General features: G+C 39.3%; 1 protein-coding gene across 6 annotated transcripts in view; it reads left to right on the top strand.

Annotated features, from left to right (window-relative positions):
* The window catches only part of LOC118282147 (solute carrier family 22 member 1), a 40,196-nt gene that overhangs the window by 16,678 nt on the left and 611 nt on the right, over window positions 1-22,907 (top strand). The window contains exons 1-9 of one of the 6 annotated variants that reach the window (XM_035603078.2): window positions 5,656-5,813; window positions 14,543-14,629; window positions 14,897-15,066; window positions 18,483-18,720; window positions 19,853-19,953; window positions 20,187-20,335; window positions 21,552-21,877; window positions 22,319-22,628; window positions 22,709-22,890. In XM_035603078.2, the coding sequence (XP_035458971.2) occupies window positions 14,603-14,629; window positions 14,897-15,066; window positions 18,483-18,720; window positions 19,853-19,953; window positions 20,187-20,335; window positions 21,552-21,877; window positions 22,319-22,628; window positions 22,709-22,890 (1,503 nt within the window). In that variant the 5' untranslated portion in view covers window positions 5,656-5,813; window positions 14,543-14,602. Of the gene's footprint in view, window positions 1-5,655; window positions 5,814-7,124; window positions 7,255-7,355; window positions 7,407-11,063; window positions 11,213-12,323; window positions 12,589-14,542; window positions 14,630-14,896; window positions 15,067-18,482; window positions 18,721-19,852; window positions 19,954-20,186; window positions 20,336-21,551; window positions 21,878-22,318; window positions 22,629-22,708; window positions 22,891-22,907 lie in introns of those variants that run through there. The other 5 variants (XM_035603080.2, XM_035603079.2, XM_050707201.1 and 2 more) reach the window with 5 other exon arrangements.

Genomic DNA, 22,907 nt, shown 5'->3' with positions numbered 1-22,907 from the left:
ACTGGTTCCGTAATGACGATAAGTAATCTGCGTGCAATAAATATGAATAAAATATGCACACACTTTAATTCAATAACAGAAGCAGGGGAAACATGCTTAGGCACAATACCTAAGTCGATACTTATTGGACTCAAATACCAATTGGATTGTAGGGGACATGGTCTTGTGAACCACTACGAATATTTGATGTTGCCCTATATTATGAAAACTCATACGCTGAAATGCGTAGATACGTAATTTCAAGCACCTATACCTAAACGAGTGAATATCGTATCTGGTTACAACCGAGAGTTTTAACTATCGAATCGCTTTCTTACCCACTGGAGGCCAGGCTAGTTTGCCAGTTGTGCTACTGCATCCCGGAACACGTAGGCTGCCTATGCAGTGGACATACTACTAGGTTTACTCATCATTGACCAAAGGATACACTAGCTTACAAACTAGATGTTTGTATAATCAAGCGGTAGAACGCTGTTTTGGGCTTCCAACTCTGTTACATACAGCTACAACAATTGTTTGAAAAATTTCAAGATTAATGTATTGGAATCTGACTAGTTCCGTGATAAATTAATCGGCGTGCGATGAATCTGAATATATGTACATATATTCACATAATTTAACTCAATCGCTAAAGCAGGAAAGATGATGCTTGTACACGGTGCCTAGGTTAAATCTTAATCGATTCTTATTGGACACAGATACCTATATGAATGTACATGGAGGAGGACATGGTTTTGTAAACCACTATGATTATTTGCTATTGCCCTATTATGAAAGCTCATACGCTGGACTGCGTCACGCGTCTGATTTTCAGAGGGGGGAATGTGACGGTCCGTCAGGTACCTACCCCTAAAATATAAACAAAGGCATCCCAATACTTTAAAGTGTCAACTTTCCAATGAGCCACATGTTAGGCCATTCATCTTATATTTTATGAGAACCAGACTTGGGATAACTAATGGGCAATTGAGTTGTAACTTGTTAAATGATCTTAAGTGTAAAGTGGGACCATTGGGCGCACAACACAATACGAAACGCCACATCTGGTTGCAATAATGCTGACCTACGTAAGGTCCCTGGAAACAATTAGGATATTGCACAAAAAGTGCCATAAAACAAGGGTTGCATTGGCCTGGGAAAGGGGCTCTGGCGAGGAGATGTTACAAATGTGATGAAAACGATAGGGCACTTACTCTTGGACTGCGGAGACGGAAGGTTGTCTAGGATAGACTAGAATTGGTTCCTTAGAACCCAGTTATACTAAGTAAAATCAGTGTGTTGTGTGGAAGTTTGGTGAGTAGCAGTGTGAAAGTAGCGAACGGGTATGTGAATGTGGATCTATTACAGGCTAGGGTTTTATCCCATCTCTGCCTCTATTCCTTTTAACTGAGTCGGAACAATACTTTCCACTGTACCTACTTGTTGTACGTGCACTTCTGGGGTTTGCTTGAAATAAGCAATGCTTAGGCCAGTCCGAGAAGGACGGTAGGATGGATTCACGTGCCTCGTCTCGACCTATCGACGCCATTGCGGCCATACCTATCTATACTCTTCGACGACATATACTATGGTGAGCGACGCACACGTTTTAGACATGGGGTTCGGGTTGAGGAGGTACTTACGCAAGACCAACAGTTGTTTGTATTATTCCTTTGCATATCCGGAGTGTACTCCTGTGAGTGCACTGCCTTCCCTTTCCCTTTGCTGTCATCTTTATTGTACAAGTAAATATAAATAATTTAGAATACATCCTTTAGAATATATCCTTTTCCTCATGAATTCCCATTTTATCCTTTGTGCTTGCTTTTGATAAAATCATATTTAAATAACATAATGAACAAGTTAATAAAATAAGTTATGTTATTTAATCCTTTGTATTTACTTTTGATGAAATATATATAAATAACATGATGAACAAGTCAATAAAATAAGTTATGTTATTTAATCCTTTATACTTACTTTTGAAGAAATATATAAATAACATGATGAACAATCTAATAAAATAAGTTATGTTATTTGTTGGGAATTCATTAAATATCCCGTGAAACATCGGAAACGGTGGGAGAGTGACCAGTATCTGGACGAACTCTACAGAACAGAGCGGATGGCGGAGCTCTGTTCCTTGCCCATTTCCCACGAAAGGGTAAGCCGAATAACATCCCTCCTTGATTTAGGAAAAACGGAAAATTTATCCACCCTAGGGTAGGCTAGAAACAGTCACATCATCATGTAGATTATATGAGTACCTACTAAGTGGTGTGATTAATTTATTATTTCCAAGGTTGATACGTCTACTATTAATTCTATAGTACGTACGGGATAACAATGATATGTTTCTACCTGGAAAGAAAGTTTACACACTGTGTAAAAGGTTTCTAAATGGATTCAGAAGTGTTGGAAACTATTCGATGCAAACAAACAATAATTAAAGTCTTCCCTCTTTATAATATTAGTATTTATAGAAAAGGGGAGTAAAGAATTTAAGAAAAAAACTAATATGGAACTTTTCTCGGTCCATTCCCTTCTGCCCTCACATATTTCTCTCCAAATGGGGGAAATGGCAACTTTCCCCGAATTTGTAATCGGGCTACGTACCCACACACTCATAAATGTGAAAGAAACAATTGCCATTGCTACGTACGCCTACTGAAGTCTACAGCCAGTCCACCCGAGTGACACACTACAAGTTATCAGCTCTAGTTTCCTATGACGTTTCTATTGTATTGTCTCATTGTCTCTCAGCTGATGTCTACGTATGACGTCACGGAACAGGATACTATGAGGGATAGGTAACCTGTAGTTGGCCATGAACTCGTGACGTCACGATGTCGTCAAGCTGCTAGCTCGTAATTTCCCTATAAGGTTAGCTAGATATTTTGCTGTGGAGAAAGTATGTCTAATATACGGTTATTTAAGTTTTTCGTTTTTCTTTTGTTAAATTATATTAGGTTGTTTTCAACGCAAGAGATAGTAGTTGCTGCAGGTTGCCAGATACAAAAATATCTATACTATTTAAGGTAATAGACCTTATATAGAATAAGGTAATAGACCTTATATAGAATAGATATTAGAAAAATAAGAGTCTTCAGGTAGTCTAAAGTACTTAAGACTTGCCTAACGATTCTGGTATCTTAATATTTACAGCTTCTTGTATGGGTCGTGATGGATATTGGAACATGAAAGATGATATTCAGTCTTTTTCAGTTTCAGCTGAATAATTCATGGTTTTGTTATTACAAAAGGAAAAACATAGCAAAATGATTCATTATTCGCACGATAGTTACTTTAAGGTTTAAATGAAACCACTATTGAATAAATTGTACGGTAGTTAATCATGTTGATTAGTAATTCTCTCTAATTTTATGACCGGCTTATATAAACCAAATATGTGCTACCACTAAGCACCTACTGCTGGCTGTTTAGTCACATCTAGCAGAAACTATACCTTATTTGGATCGGGGTATACAAAATAACTGGACTTCCCATATCCTATGAGTCGAAGCGAACATAGGTATAATAATTTTCTCAACTAAAAGTAATAAATTATGAACTTTATTCTTTCCTAATAAAGTACAAAACACATTGAAGAAAGTTGATTGATTGAAAACTCTTTGTTGCACAGCATATGACACACAAAGGCCAAATATTAAAAAATAAATAGTAAGTAGTAAATAGTAAGTAATAAGTATGTTTGTCCTTATACGACACGTTTTTTTGCGTGTTGCTAAGTATTCCATCCAAGCCCTTATTATGTGAAGTGGGTCGCCGACGATGTTACGATATCGGAACATAGCCTGAGCTGTGTCGCTTCTTTATCTACACGAAATTATAATAGCAGTAGCAGATAGGGTAAGTAGTGTTGCATACATTCATGAAGGGCTAGGCGGGGGTGAACATTTGAGATCAATTTAGGGTAACATAACATCCTCACCTCATTTCATATTTTGTTTCCAGTTCTTATTTATTAACGAGAGTTCCTCCATAACCAAAAAGGGTATGATCTGGAGGTGTCACATATCAGAAGTTAGATGAAATGTATGGCTGCCAACTGTTTGAATACAGTTCCTGTTCAGTACTTGTCACGTGGCTATTAAGTATTAAATTACTGAAACTTTAAAAACCATCTTGTCGATAACTTTGGTTCTTGGTCAGATACTTAGGGAAGGCTATGAGCCTAACCCGTGACTGGCTGCGCACGAGACAGTATTGTTTTTATATCAAAGAAATTATTAAATAGCCGAGTTAAACCTCATTGTCAGTGATTTATTACTCGTTATACCATTACAATGTAGCTCAATGATATATTGACATGTTTTCGTCGTTCTAAGCGTCTAATGTATAGACAGCAGTCTTCCTAGAGAGTCATTGCCTATTTATGTCACTTACAAAACTCTATATTACTGTCACTTTAATGATAACAATAGTGCTGTCCATCTGTCGGCTCTTAATTTCTCTAAGTAATTACAGAGAAATTAAAAAGTTTGATCTGTTTGTTATTGTACGTACATAGTAAAGGTGGCCATACATTGTTGCAGTCTCCGTATGTCTGTAGTTATTATTATATATTAGCTCGTACATCACTAAAGCATGTCCCTCTCTAAAACAATGTACAAAGCGTATGTGAAGTTTTATTACTTACCAATAAAACCAGTGAAATAATTTCTACAAATATCTTGTTGTTGTCTACAAGATCCAAGGATTGTCTAACACATAATTCAATTTGTTGACAAAGCATACAATTATGTGACGATAAAAAGTAATTGACGAAATTAACAACTGGCATGTGGATAGTTGATTACAAGGTGCGACATAAACATTATTATTGATTATGTAATCGTGTTTATGTATACTTGTGTCCACTGTTATACTTCCGAAATAAAGGCCAGACGAAATGTTGTAGCCACAGACAGACTCGGCTACGACGCACGCCGCGCCGTGCTACGCGCCGTGCTACGCGCCGCAACGTAGGCCGCGTAGGCGTGCACATGTCATGTACGCAAACGTTGTATCTTTATTAGATAACACCTAATAAACTATTTATAATAGTTGTCTATAGGCAATTAGGAATGCAGTTTACAGTTATTTTAACTAGGTGTTATTTATTTTGTTAGGAAACAAAGCAATTTCCGTAGTGTGAAGTTTTCATACGTCACACACATTGGCATACATCAACGATATAATGTCGGTACCTAAACAGTGATGTTTGTTAATCACAATAATTTAGCTAGGAGTACCACTTATTATAATAAATACGACATGTTATTGTTACGTCAACTAAATGTTCTTGAGAAACTAAAGTGCTAATGTTTTCGAAATGGACGCGGAACAATTTAATATTTACAAAACTAAACTAATGCCACGTGTGATCTGAACAGTTCCCAGTATTGTGCGGCGCTGGCCACTGGGACAATCGGGTACAACACAAGACGTGTTTAGCAAACACGCGCTAACGTAAACACGAGCCAGGACGCGCCGCTGCATAGCGCAGGCGCCGGCGCAGTGGGGCATGCGCGTGCGCACCCCACTACCAACCACTATTAAATATCAAACTTAATCTTTATCTCAACCCACTTAACCTTAGTCTTTTCAATAAAACCTTTAACATAAGTGTGATAAAAGTAAGGTGCAGTGAAATTATTTAGAATTCTTAACGTACTGGAAGTATTACAAAGCTTTCGACTACAAGTGGTAACACGAAGAGTGGTCCCCGAGTCAGCTGGCGCCAGCCTGCGGAAGTTTACATCGAGTGAAACTGACCAGACAAGCTCGTGCTGTCTACAGAACAAAGGGGGCCGCCGACTGTCGTCACCAGGGTATTTTTATCATTCTTACTGTATATAAGATGTTGCACTTATGTAATAATGTAATGTGTTTACTCTGCGAGCACAGTTCGTGCGCGCTCATCAACTATTGTTTGTCCTAACTCGTGATTATGGTGGCGCTAAATAATACAATTTATAAATAACAAGTGAAGATGTACCTCAACTTGTACAATAAACATTACGTCGGTACTGTAACTAGAGAAATCAATTGTCAGAGGGTGTGTCTAGAATATATCCTGTCTGTTCCGTTAATTATGTAGAAATGGTAATCTGTGTGATAGCTTCGGATTTCAAGTTTAGTCCAATCGTGCCGTTTGGAACAGTTGTATGTATGTATGTGTCATTCTTCTAACCACTGAAGCCTTGCACCCCGCAACTAAACCACGTAGAAAATAATATCATTAAAGGAATATAAAATAGGTATCAATATACATACTTAGTTTCCGTGTATTGACGTCTCAACTTATTCATCCTTAATACATTATTAATTAACAACTTAATACGAGGAAGATAATTTCATATGACTCAACAGGTGGGAAATTCGCACATCATGCGAAACGAAATCGACAAGTTCCAGAACAACTGTATTATATACTGCTGGATATCTAGTAGCTATGTAAGTGATTGTATATAACATGTGCTATATGTGACAAGCAGTACATGGGTTGTTATAGTGTCGAGTCAAGTTCACCGTGTCTGTGTTTATGTTGGATTGTGCATGCTTTTCCATACCTCGTCACACATTGTTCGAATATAGTGCATCAACCAGGGTTTCCTATAATTTTGCGTTAATTTCTTAATGCGCTTAAGAATGTTCTGTGTGAAAAAACAAAGCTACGGAATAGTTTAGGTACAAAAGCACATTTATAAATATTTCGGGTTTAAAAATGCATGTGTGAATGTTGCAGCCTTGTAGAAGAAAGTAAACAAACCCTTCTTACGCACATTTCGCGGCTGACGCATCGCCCACGTCGACCACACGTTACCTTTGTTCTTTTTACAATTTTCTTTAAAGACAATTTTTTTATTGTATAAGCTGGTAATCGAGCAGACGGAACGCCTGATGGTGAGCAATCGCCGCCGCCCATGGATACTCGAAATACCAGAGGTGTTACAAGAGCGTTACCGGCCTTTTGGGGTTAGAAATTTTGTAAGGGTTGTTGGGAAATCAGGGATAGGGAAGGGTAATTGATAATTGGACATACAAATTTGTATTTTTTTTTTCTATATCTAGTGTGTGACAGAATCTCGCCTTGAATCTGTAGTTATAGTGCAATCAGTGGAGTGTGTGCAGTGCGTCGTGTGTGCTCTGCAGGTTCGGAGGTTGTAACGTTTTCCTGGGTTCAGTTTCCGCGTGTGATGAGTAAGTGGGGAAGGTTCGGGTGGTTGCTTGCGGTCGCCGTGTGATGTCGCTCGCACAATGGCAACTTGTGTAAGTAGGTAATTACGTGTAAGAATGGTTATGTTCAATTGTATCAGCTCGTTGTATATAAACGTAGGGAAATGCTCGGTGGCTTTCAGTCGCGTTCCGCTTGTGTAATAGCTTTATGTAACGGAGCTTACATTCGTTCAGTGCCGCGTTGTGTAAGTACACCTTGGTTTATTTACGCGATCTTCACACATGTGGTACTCGATTACTGATAACATATGATTATCATTATTTGTTCTTTGTGAAGTATTAACATTAATGTTTTCGTTGTTTTGTTAACATGTGTCGTGACAGTGATTGTGATAATTGTTACCATTGAATGTTTAAAACATTAACTCGATTAATTTTAATATTTTTTTGGGTTTCTTAATATTTCAGTAGTTTATCTTGACTACCATATAGTAAAAAATGTTTTAACAATTGTTAAATAGGACATATAAATAAGTAAAATTGTTGACATTAAAAAACATCGTTAACATGATTAACAACGTTTGATTTAAGTGACTCGAGTTTAATAGAAAATATGAACAAAGATATTGCCATAAATAAAAATAAATCGGTATTTGTAGAATTACTACCATTATCATTGACACTCGGACTGTGTATACATACATACATACATATGTATACATACATGAAGTAAATCTGCCAAACCTTTGTTTAACACATTATTTGCATGACGTGCAGCAAGTGTTGTAACTAACTACTGTGTACTAATGTCGTAGTACTAGAGGACGAACATACATACGTGCGTTTATTGTATTTATACTTACTAAATAATGAAGAAATTTGTTACAATCCGAGTCTTCTTTCAAAAGTGAAATGTGTACAATTTTTTTTTATTATATATTCAAAATTGTCTAATTTTTTTTAACTATTTAAAATGAAAATAATTATATTATAGAATAGAAACCTCGAACTTTAACCCGCGACTCGTTGCACAGCAGTCGCTTCCCCAGCCTCTGTGGCAACAACATAGTAATATAATAATTCTAACCGACTTGTACAAATGTTATCCATTGAAAACCCACGCAGTTGCAGTTGTTGCTTTGCTCTCGTTGCTGGCTACACAATGAGATGTGGGTTAATCAGGCGAGATAACGCGTACCAATCGATACAGTTTCCAAACTTACTGATTAAACACGACACAATTACTTGGAGGCTCGAGTATGCGTACGAGTGCCTTGTCTGAAGTTCACCTAGCGTCAGTGATGGATACTTTTATTGATTATAATTAAGATTTTCTTTAGTTTACTGCTAGAAAATAAGTTATCTCGTGATGCTCTCGGAGAGTGCAGTGATATTCAGGTTGATATTGTGAAAGTGTTGGTGAACAAAATATTTTCAAGTGATCGGGTAGGATTTACACAATTTTATTTATTTCCATTCGGACATGGGTATGTAATTAATCTTACAATAATAGTAATTTTAGTGGAGCTTGTTTAAACGTATACTCTGAACGTAAGTACCAGTGTAACTTTGAATGCCGGGGTGGTCACCGGTGACCGACGTTAGCGAAGGATTTGTCTTCAACAGTTTTCTATTGGCAGTCAAAGACTTAACAATCCGTTTGACGCGTCGGCGTCACTCGTAGCAAGCTGCTACGCGGCGCGATGCACCGACGTACATTTTCGTAGACACGTTGACTTCTGTAGAAATGCAACGTCTCGTACCTACTCTAACAATATTTAGATGATTATAAAGATTTGGTCTCAGTTCATGTTCCCTTCTTGCTACGAAATCGCGTAGCAGCTTCGTAGACCTTATATAAGAAAATAAAGAAATATTTGGTTCTTGCGCAGTTCTAGTTTTGATAGTAAATTTGATATTGTAATAATAATATTAAACTGTGATTTAGTTATACAAGTAGTCATAGAATTATATTTTTTTAGTTTACAAACACATCATTATGTATTTATGTCAATATTTTTGTGTAAAAAATTCGTGGTATTATTGTAAGTAGTTTGAACAAGTGTCAAATGTTTGTACAGTGTAGTGGACGTAGTGAATTGGTGGGTGTCGTTAGTCGGAGCTACCAATTGGAACGGGTGTTTAAACGAATATTACTACTACTAATGTATACTATATATCTAGACTAATAAATAAAATTCGAGTGTCTGTTTGTTATATGGAAATAACCCCATTTTACTACTTGCACATGAATATGCATACGATACATTTACCCAAATCATATTTTTACAATTTTTGACTGTCTGTTTTTTCCGGCTAATCTCTGAAATAGCTGGACCCATTATGATGGGAATTTTATTGGCAAATAGCTCATATACTAAGAAGAAACTTAGGCTACTTTTATTTTAGAAAAATAAATTCTACGCGGACGAAGTCGTGGGTATCAGTTAGTACGTAATATAAAGAAACAATAAAAAAAGGTAACTTAATGTCTAGTTTATGATCCTTTGTCTAATTAATCAGATTTAACAAAGTGTCAATAAATCAATCAGTCCTTTTTAAACCAATTCAATGTCTTTTAAATCTTACCAATATGTATACAAGAGTAATAATATAAGTGCAAATAAATATAAAGTTCAATATTTTTGTTATTTAATACTGCACATTAGTTATACGCGATACAATGAAACATTTGTTGACACGACACTTCTGTCCTTAGCTTGTCACCAGTCAATGGAAAGCGAATAAAGCGATGAATGAGTTACTGTTCAAATATTTGAGATATAAATCATAAGACACATGAGTCACGTGCTTCGAAATACGTTTTAATGTGAAACCAGCTGCTTAACATGACAATGTCGGCTGCATTTGTTATGTTGACATCTGTAGCTTGGAAAGTTATTACTCATACATTTGTGAGAGGGTGGCACATCCTTTGACTAATACGTTTGGTACTGCAGACACGAGCCTAGCCTAACCATGTTAAGTTCGACTTATACCATTGATCTTCTTTTAGATTTTGTTAAAACACTCGTATTTATATAGAGACTCCGTTGGACTTGTGGCCAGTATATGGCAATTAAACAGCCTGTTTTTTTATCATCAGATAATTTTTTTTCTAAGAAATAGGTATCGTTCAAACATTCCATTTTTAAATAAAAAAAAACATTACATTTTAAAATAACCGACTTCACTGAAGAAAATCGTATAAAACGAACACTAAAATGGTCAAAATATTTTTATTTCTTCAGTAAAGTCGGTTATTTTTAATTTTTATAAAAAGTTTTTTTTTTTATTTAAAAATGGAAGGTTTAAGTGATACCTAACTCTCAGAAAAAAAATGGCTGGTGATAAAAAAAACAGGCTGTATTATGAGTCACCATTATATTAGGCTCGTAATATAATTGGTGAAAACTGTGTATATATTTATGACATTCCTTAATCTGCCTCGTTCCAATAACCAGTTTATTTGTTTCTTTAGGAAGGCCCCAGAAATACCCATTTGATTATATTATTATCTCACTATTGGCTACTTTGAAATATTTTAGCCGGTTTGAGTAAATATTGAACCTTATGCTATAATCATCTATTTGTATCCTTAGTAACACTCTATTTATTTATATTCTCGCTCAGATTAGGCCTCCCCACATTAGGCGCGCGCGCTTCTCGGGCGTGTGAGTAGAGCGGGCGAAAAGAGTTATTCAAGTCGGACCCGTAGTTCCTGAGATTAGCGCGTTCAAACAAACAAACAAACAAACTCTTCAGCTTTATAATATTAAGTATAGATTAGTATAGATGTCATTGGTGAAGAGTTATTGAGTTCGTTTTTCTTTTTATTTTTTATATAGAATCAATTATTATTGTGAAATTGTTGATCATCTAGATTTTTCTATAAATAACTGGTTCTATTTGACAATAAGACAACTAGTTGTTGTGAAACATTAGTTAGTGTGGTGCAATCGGCAGTAAATACGTGATATATCTCGTGATCGCAATGTCTCGTGTTGGTTGGAACAAGGCATTGATGTGGTCATTCTAATAACACATGAAGGTGAGTGAACTTATTCACGGTTTACTGGTTAATGATCGAATCTAATTTGTTGTGATACTATTTATTGGATGTACAACACACTATTTTTTTTTTTTTTTGAGGGGGGAATATCATCCAATGACTTTTCTCGCCTTGGGCGAGGCGAGAGGGAGTGTCAGACTCTTACTGACTAAAAACCACCCCATTCCTTCTCCTGCCTTTCGAGCCGGAGCCCCGGTAAACCCGCTAGGTAGTCCGCAGCTCCGGATCAGGCATCAGCCCTACTGAGCCCCATCTGTGGTGGTCTGATGGCTCTTTGAGGCGCGCGCGGAACACGACGCGCCGCACGCACGGGTCTGGTTCTGGTCGGGCGGCGAGCTACCCTTGCTCGCCGTCCGCAGGCCCGCATTTACGGTGGCCGGAGATCATCGCGCGATCCCCGACGCCCGGAGTGTCTCTCGCGACGGCTGGGGCGTGAGGAGGTTTGTTCTCTCACGCGCCCCGCCTCCTCCTTAGCTAGCATGACTGCTTCGCAGAAGGAGGAGACGGCATCCCATTCCCCCTCGCTCCGCACCATGGCTTGTACCAATGCCGGACGCGAGAGGTCACCGTCGCCGACTACATCCCTGAGGACACGGCGGTGCTCAGCCCATGCAGGGCACAGCGCCACCGTATGTTCCACTGAGTCCTCCGGACGGTCCTCGCAGTGATGACACCCGGGCGTTTCCTCCCGCCCAATCAGAAACAGGAACCCACCGAAACTTCCATGTCCGATAAGCACCTGCGTCAGGCGGTAGGTGAGGACGCCGTGGCGTCTCTCAAGCCACTCCTCAAAGAGGGGACTTATCGCTGCAATGACAGCGAGCCCAGTACAACACACTATGAGAATTAATATTAATATTTTACTTACAGAATACTTTTAGCATAACTACTGCTCATTTTTCGTATATTGTCTGCCAAGGTGATACCAAATTTGTTTAAATTAAGTCATAAGAGGTTTCCCATACGGTATATGTCTTAGGTGTGTAACAATTCTAACGTCAGGTTTTCTTTTACGTACCAATTTAATAATTAGACACTTCAAAACATCTCAGTAAAGTATACGGTTGCTTAGGGCAGTACAGCCGCGCACGCAGGTCGCGCGGTGCGCGTGAGTCTGCTCAAACGGTCCATGCGGTGCCGATAAGGAAGTACGTGCCACTGAATCGTAATTAAAAACTTAAATGCTCGTGACAGTAATTTGATTGTAATGGGGAATGTGCCTCCGAGAGAGTGCCAGGAGACGCGTGAGCTCCGGACGACATTCGGAGCTCGTGGACAGTTGCTAGTTCCGACTGTTCTTGTAAATAAGTCGGAATAAAATATACAAGTGTTGTACTCTATCTGCTGGAATTTGGGTATGTTTACAAATGCATAGTAAAGTCATCTAAATTATTTACAAATCACTAACATTCGAAACATGTAATTTATATCAATCTGCGACGCGTGCTGTAGAGGATATCCTCTCGCTTTCTTTCAAGTTGGAAAAGCCTTAGAGTCTTGGAACAGCTATATGCGATGTCTTTCTTAATAGTCTAAGCTGGGCGATATTGACATTTATGACTTGGATAAATGCTTTGGTATAAATTATTCATGTTTTATAGTAAATACAAAAAAATAAAGTATAACACTTTAGTTGATTGACTCTTATTATAAACTAGCTGACCCGCGCAACTTCGTTTGCGTGTATCCCGCTACTTCGACAAATACAGTCAACGCACCAACACATATTGGATACTAATTTTCAATTCACAATAACTTCTCTTTCCCTTAACCGCGTTTAAAATATTAAAATGTTTTTTGGTTTCTGTGACTCTTCTTTGATCGCCCCCCCTATCAGTTTCTGGAAAAAATATTTAAGTAATGTACAGATTTTTTTTTGTCTTATATGTATAGATCAAAGTCGTAGTACCTACTTTTTAATATTATTTATAGGGACGCTGCCCCCGCCGCCGCGGCCGGCCCGTACCGTGCCGCAATACTAATATCGTGATATCTCCTAAACTATATGTCTAAATAACACACTGTAAACTGCAAAAATAATCTAAATTAAATGCTCGTGATGATGAACTTACTTATTATGATAAGGATATATGTATTATTGGTTATATCACCAGTTAAACATCACCCAACGAATTAAATGTTTTTTTAATACAGAAAAGTAGTTTTTGTGACTTAAATAAAAAAGCTGGATATATGTCATCGCGGACTTTTTTGTAGAACTAATAAAGACCAATGTTTTTGCTATACATTGTTCTTACTTGTATCCAACGGTATAAGCGGCGCACGCACAAATGCAATCTTCAATTAGATTTTTTTTCTGACTTCTTGGACATAAATCGCTATAACTCAGCTAATATAGTTTCAATGTATTTCAATTATATATAAAAACCTGTCGGAGAAAATACTCTTTCTATTAGTGAAAACCGCATCAAAATCCGTTGCGTAGTTTTAAAGTTTTATGCATACGAAGGGACTACAGACAAAATGGGCGACTTTGTTTTATACTATGTATAGATAAGAGTCAATCAACTAAAGTGTTATACTCTAAAAGCAAGAGACAAGAAACACAAAATAAACAAAACGAAATAAAGTAGGTTATCTAATTTGCAAATACAAATTCTGCATCTAATTTTATTCTACGAAACGTAATTTTTTTAATAATTAGTAACATCGTGTCAGTGTTACGGCCAGTTTCAATAACCTATCTATCTGTAGATTTACTTACTAGAGATAGTATTTTGACATAAGCTCCATACAAAATGTGTCTAAATTCTACCTCTGGTAGGCAAATCTACCGATAGATAGGTAATTGAAACTGGCCGTTAGTTGGGTACGTTCATTGTCATGTGACGTAGTAATGGGGACGAGGTCAAGGAAAGTAGTGATAGTAAGGAACATAGTAAGTTGACATACACGTCAGACGTCAGACGTCAACGTCAGTAGGACATACCGCGCTCGGGGAACATGTGATGTTACTTGGTACCGTACTTGTAGTGTAGGCTACAGGAAAATGTGCGCTGCGGTTTCGCAATTAATTATAATAAACACCCTGTAGTGTAAGCTACAGGAAAATGTGCGCTGCGGTTTCGCAATTAATTATAAGAAACACCCGTTAATTATAAGAATAATTAAATAATTATACTGTGGACATTTACTAATTAATTTGATCATGGTGTTGTGGTCACTAATAAAAGAGATTTTATTTTATTTTAACTACTGTAAGTTTAGCGAAACTTCAAATAAAATCGTTACGTTTTGAGTCTGTGTGTAAATATGTGAGTGGATCAGTAAATATATGATTTGTTCCAGGGATGATGGTGATAGGTGTGAACAGCATCTCTAGTGTGAAGTAACTTCAGAACCACCGCCATGGTCGCCAAGGAAACTACAGTCAAGGTACGTGCACTTTTAGGAGCAGTGTTAACCAAAAATGGTATTTGGTGCTACATGATAAATGCCATTTTACTAACTAGTAATAGGGCAAAATATCTTTCAATTTATCATTTATCATTATACAATTCTGTTACAAAAATGAGTGTTAAATTAATTACTCTGTTCAATGTAATTGGAAAGTGCTATGAATTAATTACACTCTGTAGATCATCACCTTCTTGTATTCTGCTGCTGAGCAAATTTGTTTAAAATAAAATTCCCACTGTCCAGGTGTCGGAGGAGAGCAAGGATGGGCAGTTCAACCTGGACGGTATACTCAGCGAGCTCGGCAGCTTCGGCAAGTACCAGCTGCTGCTGCTGCTACTGCTCGCCTTCCGAGACTCCTTCCTCGCCATGTGCAACTTCAACTACGTCTTCACCGCCGCAGAGGTCGACTTCAGGTCAGTGCTAGAAGATGAAGATCTTCATCAACACTTTTCCATTTCTATGATTTACATCACTCTATGTATCTACATTACTGCTACAATATGCGTGTATATCGCGTACGGTCCTTACTGGCCAAGTTGATGCAATACAGGCTACTAATTTCTATAGGTACATGTAATTGGAGCTAGATCTTGTACAGAAAGAACAGTGAATATAAAACTCCAGGGTCATTCAAATTTCGGACTGTTTATCGGGTTTATCCGGGCTCCGGCTCGAAAAGCAGGAGTAGGAACGGGGTGGTTTTTAGTCAGTAAGAGTTTGACACTCAGATGGAGTGTCACTGTCGCTTCGTCCAAGGCGGGAGAAATCATTGGATGATTTTCAGCCCTCAAAAAAAGAAAGGGTCTATCAAAACGATAAAAGACTTTAATCGTCTTCTTTTTTCTTGTCTCAACTTGAATTCTGTCAAAAGTGAATTCAGAACCGAGTGTACTATGAAATTCCACAAGTCCCATAACTTGTGTTACGATCTATGTTTTCTAGTTCTCAATTTGTCGCGAGCGATAAGCGGCGCCATGTTTTACATTCGCTGTATCAAACGCTGCAATAACACACCTCTCTCGAATACTTCGATATAGATCTATTAATGCAACTCAAAAACCCGATTCAGTTATTAATTAATAACATTGTTATAGTGACACCAGCAAATCAAGTTACACTATTTAATTTGTATTAATTTTCAACTTTATTGTGTTGCAATAAAATTGAATATCTGAACGTGCTACACGTGATGCTATCCTTCCATATCACAATAATCCCAGCTCTCGCTAGAGGTCAATCCGAATCCCCCAAGGAGTGGGTGTGTCACCTCCTCGCGGGTTGGTCTGGCGCGACGTCTGCCACTCATGTCCACACGTCACACATTGCTCGCACGTAATTACCTCGCACTTTCCTGCCGCCCAGTCATCACACGTGCCTTGTAATTTGCATACCGTTGTTGCCCATACAGGGGACTTTGAATTTGCCGTATTCCTCTCGGGAGGTAAATACTAAAACTAATTTCCTACAAAATTTGCTCTGAGGTCCCTGGTCCAAAGGTCAAGGATCAAGTTTCTGAGATAATACGAACCTCCCGAGAGGATTACGTAGAGTTCAGAGTCACCCTGTATTAATTACTCTAACTTCCTTTCTATAACAGAACTATCAATTTCCCCTACGTCAGGTGACGTCACTAGTACTTACTTCATCATCAACGCCAGTCGGTGACATGTCCTCTGCTGATCCTCTCATTTTAATATGGTTTTACCTTAATCGCCACCCATGACAGGAGGCTTGGGATCGCAGTCACTAGTTAAGTCAGTAGAATTAAAAAATATACCTACAGCGTCCTTCTTTTGTTGGGTGTACTTCTAGGACATACCTAGGTCCGATCAATATTCACACCTGGTATAGGCAAAAATTTATTTTTGTTTAATGTTTTACAACTTTTGAGATGCCGTTTGCTAACTCTGACTCGTAAAAAAACTATAATATAGTTGTAGTGAGTTTCATAGTTTCGTAAACGGTAGGCGATAACATACCATGTGCACCTATGTAATACTTGAGTTAGGTAGTGCGGTATCGCAGGATACAGATAGACACGACGTTGTGTATTGTTATAAGTACGTTATTATGGGAAATCTAAGATGAATGTAAGAAGATGAAATATCCTTCTCCATTTGTTTACACTTTTCCGATGAGTATGACGTCACTGACCACAGATCACTTCCCCCACCACGCGTGTTGTTTATTAAGAGCCGCGCGAGCAGCGTCACTCGCACATAGGAACAGCTATGGCAAGGGACTTCAATAAAGCAATAATAAAATGCAATCATGCACTGTGATACAATATCTAGCGACCTCGACAAACACACGCACAGACAGTACATTATTGTTTAATGTCTTCACTAGTGATATGCAACGTTACATCCAGGTTAGATAATACAAGAGAAAGCATGGAAAATAGATGTCATATTGAACTTTCTAAACCAAGACTTCAAGATATTTTGTTGTAATATTTGTGATTAATGTTTCAAAATATTTATTTTTTAAGCTGAACATTTTGAAATCGTCTAAACTAACACATTATTTACAACTTAATAATACCAAAAAAAAGAACGAACCTCCTCACGCCCCAGCCGTCGCGAGAGACACTCAGGGCGTCGGGGATCGCGCGACGATCTCCGGCCACCGTAAGTGCGGGCCTGCGGACGGCGAGCAAGGGTAGTTCGCCGCCCGACCAAAACCAGACCCGTGCGTGCGGCGCATCGCGTTCCGCGCGCGCCTCAAAGAGCCATCAGGAATAAAAACTAACTTAACCGGGGCTAGGGAAGGCAGGAAAAGGAACGGGGTTACTAAAACAAAGGCGTTAGGCGTGGTTAGGCGTCGAAGTACTCGTCCGCATTAATAATTAACTTCCTTTAACTAAAACGCTGATCTAAAATATTTTAGAGAAGTACAAGAGCGTAGCGCTCGTTAATGCTTACCTAAACGCAAAATATATGCAAGACGTCACGTGCGGCTGCGACTCACAACCACAACAGTTAGTGTAATGTTAATGATTATACTTCATTTCAAAGATTTCTCATTGATGATGTTAAGAGCGATACTGTAGTAGACAGTAGTGACTCTAGCGCATTAGACTAACGAGCCAGTACTTTATGAATGTCAATGTATGTGAGTATTGTTTGTTGTCTGTCGCCATGTGGCCGCACAATAGGGCCTGCTGAAATATTGCTACACGTCATGTTTACAGCACTTGTATGCGGTGACGCACCGGTACGTCAATGGCTCAGTAATGGCATGTACAGCACGCTATTGCCCGACCGGTTTCCCATATTATGTTAATTCTTTCCGGGTTATATCATAATAGGTAATTATGTTAAATATTTTATTAGATAACATATGTCGTTATTTAAAAGATACTCGTTTTATGTTCGCCTGGAGTCTTAAGACTTTTCACTTTCCGACAGTGTTTTGCTTAACTGATTTTGTGATGAATGGATGAATGATGAAAGATGAATTGGTTTACTGCGCGTTGTAAACTCGTAGCATCAGTAAACTACAGTACCAGTTTCCGCTTCTTGCCGGTGTTGTGTTTTGTCTCAACCAGTGAGGGCCGACACCGCACTGTGATACAAATAAGTCGTGAGCAGGAAGCGCGAACAATGTACATCACTACATCACCTGCACTATTACTAAAACAATCTGCTCTTGATTATATGTTACGTTTAAATGAAGAAATGCGATGACGCTGATATTGATATAAAAAGCAACGCCTGCTTAAATTCAAGAGCAAGATCGCTATCAGTAGTTTTGTATTGACAGAATGCGTAACAATCTATTTCACACCGTCCTGTACACTCAAAGTCTTTTCATTGTTTCTCCACAGGTGTCAGGTACCGGAGTGCGAGGCGGTGGACCCTCGGTTCAACGCGTCGTGGGCATCGTACGCGCTGACCAACGAGACGGGCACGTGTCGCCGCATGGCGCCGTACGAGGCGGCGCACAACGGGTCCGTGCTCAGCCACGACTTCACCTACACCTGCGCGCCCGACAACTTCTCCTGGAACAAGAGCGTCTCCTGCGATAAGCTCGTCTATGAGAACTACAACAGCATCGTGGCTGAGGTAAGTGGCAACACCAAGTTTAAAAAAAAAAACTTTGTCCTACATTTACTCCTGTCGTGGGTGCGTTTACAAACATACTACAAGTTCACATACACACGACACCCAGACCCAAAACAATAATTTGTGGATCACACAAAGAAATGCACCGTGCCGAAATCGAACCCGCTACACGTTGCATGGCAGCCAGTTGCCCAGCCACCGCGCCAACCGTGCAGTCAAACATTGTGAAACTTGAATTTCAGGTGTATAATTGGATGTGTGTGACCAAGTTTACTCTACTGTATAATACTCCATTGATGCAGTGGGCAACTGATCGGTATGAAACCTTTTATAGAATTGTTTGCCGTATATGTGTGCCGAAACTTATTACTTATTTAAGTGTAGAGAACCAAAATGGTGTAAAGAAACTACTGTCATTAAAAACGAGATCATTAAACTAGAATGTCATGGTGATTGTGGCCAAATGATGGTCGAAGTGGCGGAGTGTAAGTTCACGGCCGCTTCACGCACGGGGGCGCGCGAGTGCCGGCCGGCGGGTAAACACCACACATTATAGTGTTTAGCGATAATGTGCTCTCTATGTACTCTAATATTGTGTGTATATAGCACTTCGGACTGTTATGGTTAGTGTACCACCAGTGTACATACTCCCTTATAGACAGCAAAAATAAATTAAATATCAGTCGAATCACCGTGACGGGGGTTCTTCCATACACATGCTCTGTAAACCGTGAACCAAGACGTAGTGTATACTGTACAGGTACATTATTTAACAAAGAATGATTCCTACACAAACATGTAATTTACTTGAATGAATGTGAAAACTAATATTATAAGAAGCGCGTCCTGTCACACGCGAGTGTAACACTGACTGCTCGTATACTTAGTGTCACGGTGGCTTGGTACACTTTGGTTATTATTTTAGTGCCACTGTACTTATATTATTATCTGTTCGCGACATCTCTGTAAACAATAATTTGACACAATATTCACGTTTGTAAGAGCATGCGATGCTATGTTTCGTGACCATCCTCATAACATATTTATTTACCTATATGTTGCACATTTACACATTACTATGTTATTTTGTACCAATCATATTAGTCAACTTACCTATCTTTATTACTTTCAGTTCGACCTGGGCTGCCAACCATGGAAGAGAACCCTGATCGGTACCGTGCACAACCTGGGGCTCGTGTTCTCCTTCGTCATATCGGGGCTCATATCAGACAAGTGAGTATACAACACAAAGCCGAACAGAATTTAATTATATTTCTTATTTTTCCTCTTGATATCAAAACAAATCTTATTAGTGAGACGTTATGCCAATAGATGGCACTACAAACACACTGTACAAGCAAAATTACCTTGCGATTTCTGTATTGCAAATGGAGGGTTGCTCTACTTCGATCTTTCTCAAGGGTGTTTTTCAAAATCAACATTATTAAATTCAAATGTTTCCTCAGGTACGGTCGTAAGGTGATCATCGTGGGGACCCCGCTGGTGGTGGGCGTGGCCGGGCTCATCAAGTCGTTCTCCGTCAACTACTGGATGCTGCTCGTCTTTGAGTTCCTCGAGACCGCGCTCGGATACGGGAACGCATCTATGGTATTATGTAAGTATTCCTACATTACATAAATACACATTCCTACATATTACATTGGACTCATAAAACAGCTGGTGAAAGTTCAATGTTGCCTTTAATATGTTGCATTTCTCCATAAAAAAATTTGAGATTCATTATAATTTGGGTATTTTTTTAAATATGCATAAATTGTTATGCGATATGAATACGGTAATATTGGCGACATCTTATCATATCGCTTAATCGTGTGCAAGTTGCTAAGCAGACATCAATTTGCTTACCTTGGGTTTTTTACACTATCTGATTACCTCGTTGGTCAAGTGGACTTGGAGTCAATTGAAGGACTAAGCACTACCCGTCATTTGTTTTATGGGACTGGGACAGAAACTCCTTTGAACAATCTTAAAGGACTAAGCATTACTGAACCCGTCATCTGTTTTATGGGAATCTGGGACTGAAAATCCTTTGAGGAATAATAGTGACGTCTGTTTGTAACAGATTTCCCCATACACCACCTTGACCTACACCACATCATGGCAATAGATACAAGTTCATGTCGTGTATAATACGAGTATGACTGTGTCACGAGGTCAGGCGCGGCACGTGTCGCGTGACGTCACAGTGCAGGCGCGACAACATGTCTAACCACAACCTCCTCTCATCTGCTCACATACTTCCTTAAAGGGATACTTTCCTTAAACCACTGTTTATATTAGTATTGTAATTGAATCAGCATTGAAAAGGTTCTTCTTAGTACTTTGTTGGTATTTCATCGAACCCATTATATATTACACGCTCAATAGTCGCAGCCACTGAAGCAAAGATGTTATCAGAACCGTAGAATTATAATAATTGTAGTTGTAAACAATGATTTCCTTGGTTTGTTGTTTAATGTAAACACTTATTTATTGTAATAGTACATCAGATGCCCACTGTGGACACGTGCAGTGTACTATGTCATTACCACTGTGATTAAACTGTGTCATATTTTGTGCTATCCATATTATCATGAAAATAACATATTATGACTAGAACGAAAAAACATACCTCAGTCATGACGTGACATGATAAAAACAGAACAATATGACCGCGGCGAAAGGGTATAAACTAGGCTTAACGAGCACTCTATACTGGTTTTTAATTGAGTGCCCTTACAGCGACACTGGCAGATAGGATCAAATCTTAATAACTTTCCTATGTACCTTGATTTATACATTAAGTCTTACAATTGTTTCTCCTATTCCAGCTCTAGAGACAGTAAGTCAGAAACAGCGAGTAATGTTCTCCTGCATAGCCGACATCCTGGCCAGCATCGGCAGCGCATCGTTCGGGCTGATCGCGTGGAAGGTGCCGTACTGGAGACACCTGATGCGGGCCATCTACGCGCCCCTGCTGGTGGTGGTGTTCTACATCTTCCTCATAGACGAGGGCGTGAGGTGGCTGCTGGCGCACAACAAGAACCATGAAGCTGTGAGGGTCCTCAACAAGGTGGCCAAGATCAACAACATCCAGCTGTCCAACAAGGCGCAGCAGATGCTGACGAAGATCGCAGGAGACAGCAAGTCACGGGAGGTCAGTTCTATGAAATTTGTTGCAATTTCGGCTTTACCTAGTACCTATCAAGTCGCATCGGAATGCACGTCGCTCACGTGTTTACGTCCAATTTGATAATATGCAGTTATTTATGCCAAACTACTCGGCTAATCACCTGATGTTTATCAGTGAATATTATGTATATTGGGCAGATTACTTGCCATCCTGTACAATTATATAGCTTCAAAGGATGATCACTTTGTAAAGGTTCAATTCCTTTGTAATCAATACTAATAATCTCATAAATTGCCATCAGCTTCAAAAGTAGTGTATATAGAGCGTGGAGGTTCATTGGACTTCACATTGAAAGCACTCAATGGAAAATTACTGTACTACGAAGGTTGGCGAACCCCGATTAAATTACAAAATTGCATTGCAAACATTATACACTGGTTTATTGACCTGAATGAATGTCCATAGGCAGGAGAGTCGGCCCCGCCAGAGCGGCTACACCTGCTGTCCGTACTCCGGTCCAAGAAGATCCTGCTGCGTGTGCTGCTGATAGCTGGCTGCTTCTTCTGCTGCACCTTCGTGTACAACGGCACCATCATCAACTCCACCAGCGTCTCCGGCAACAAGTACCTCAACTTCTCCGCCCTGCTGCTCGTGCAGGTGCCCACCAGGATCATCACTGCGCTGACGCTCACAAGGTTCGGCAGGAAGGCCCCCATCTGTGTGGCGTATACGCTGTGCTGCGTGTTCTTCATTTCATCTGCTTTCATACCTAAGTGTAAGTATTTTTACATTTACTTCGTTTACTTATTACGTTTAACTACCAACATGATTGCTAATTACGATTTGGTCTTGCAGCGATCTGGTGGGCGTCGGTGCTGTTCTACCTGTTCGGCAAGATGTGCAGCAGTTACGGCGTGTTCTCGATGTACGTGGTGGCCATGGAGGTGTTCCCCACCACCTCGCGCAACTCCCTCACCAACATCGCCAACACTGTCGGCAGGGTGGGCTCCGTGCTGGCGCCGCAGACACCACTCCTTGTAAGTACATACACCAT

The sequence above is a fragment of the Spodoptera frugiperda genome, chromosome 31 (assembly GCF_023101765.2).
Source record: "Spodoptera frugiperda isolate SF20-4 chromosome 31, AGI-APGP_CSIRO_Sfru_2.0, whole genome shotgun sequence".
NCBI classification, from domain to species: Eukaryota; Metazoa; Arthropoda; class Insecta; order Lepidoptera; family Noctuidae; genus Spodoptera; species Spodoptera frugiperda.
Note: the sequence above shows the minus strand (reverse complement) of the source record. Positions and strands in the feature narration are given on the sequence as shown.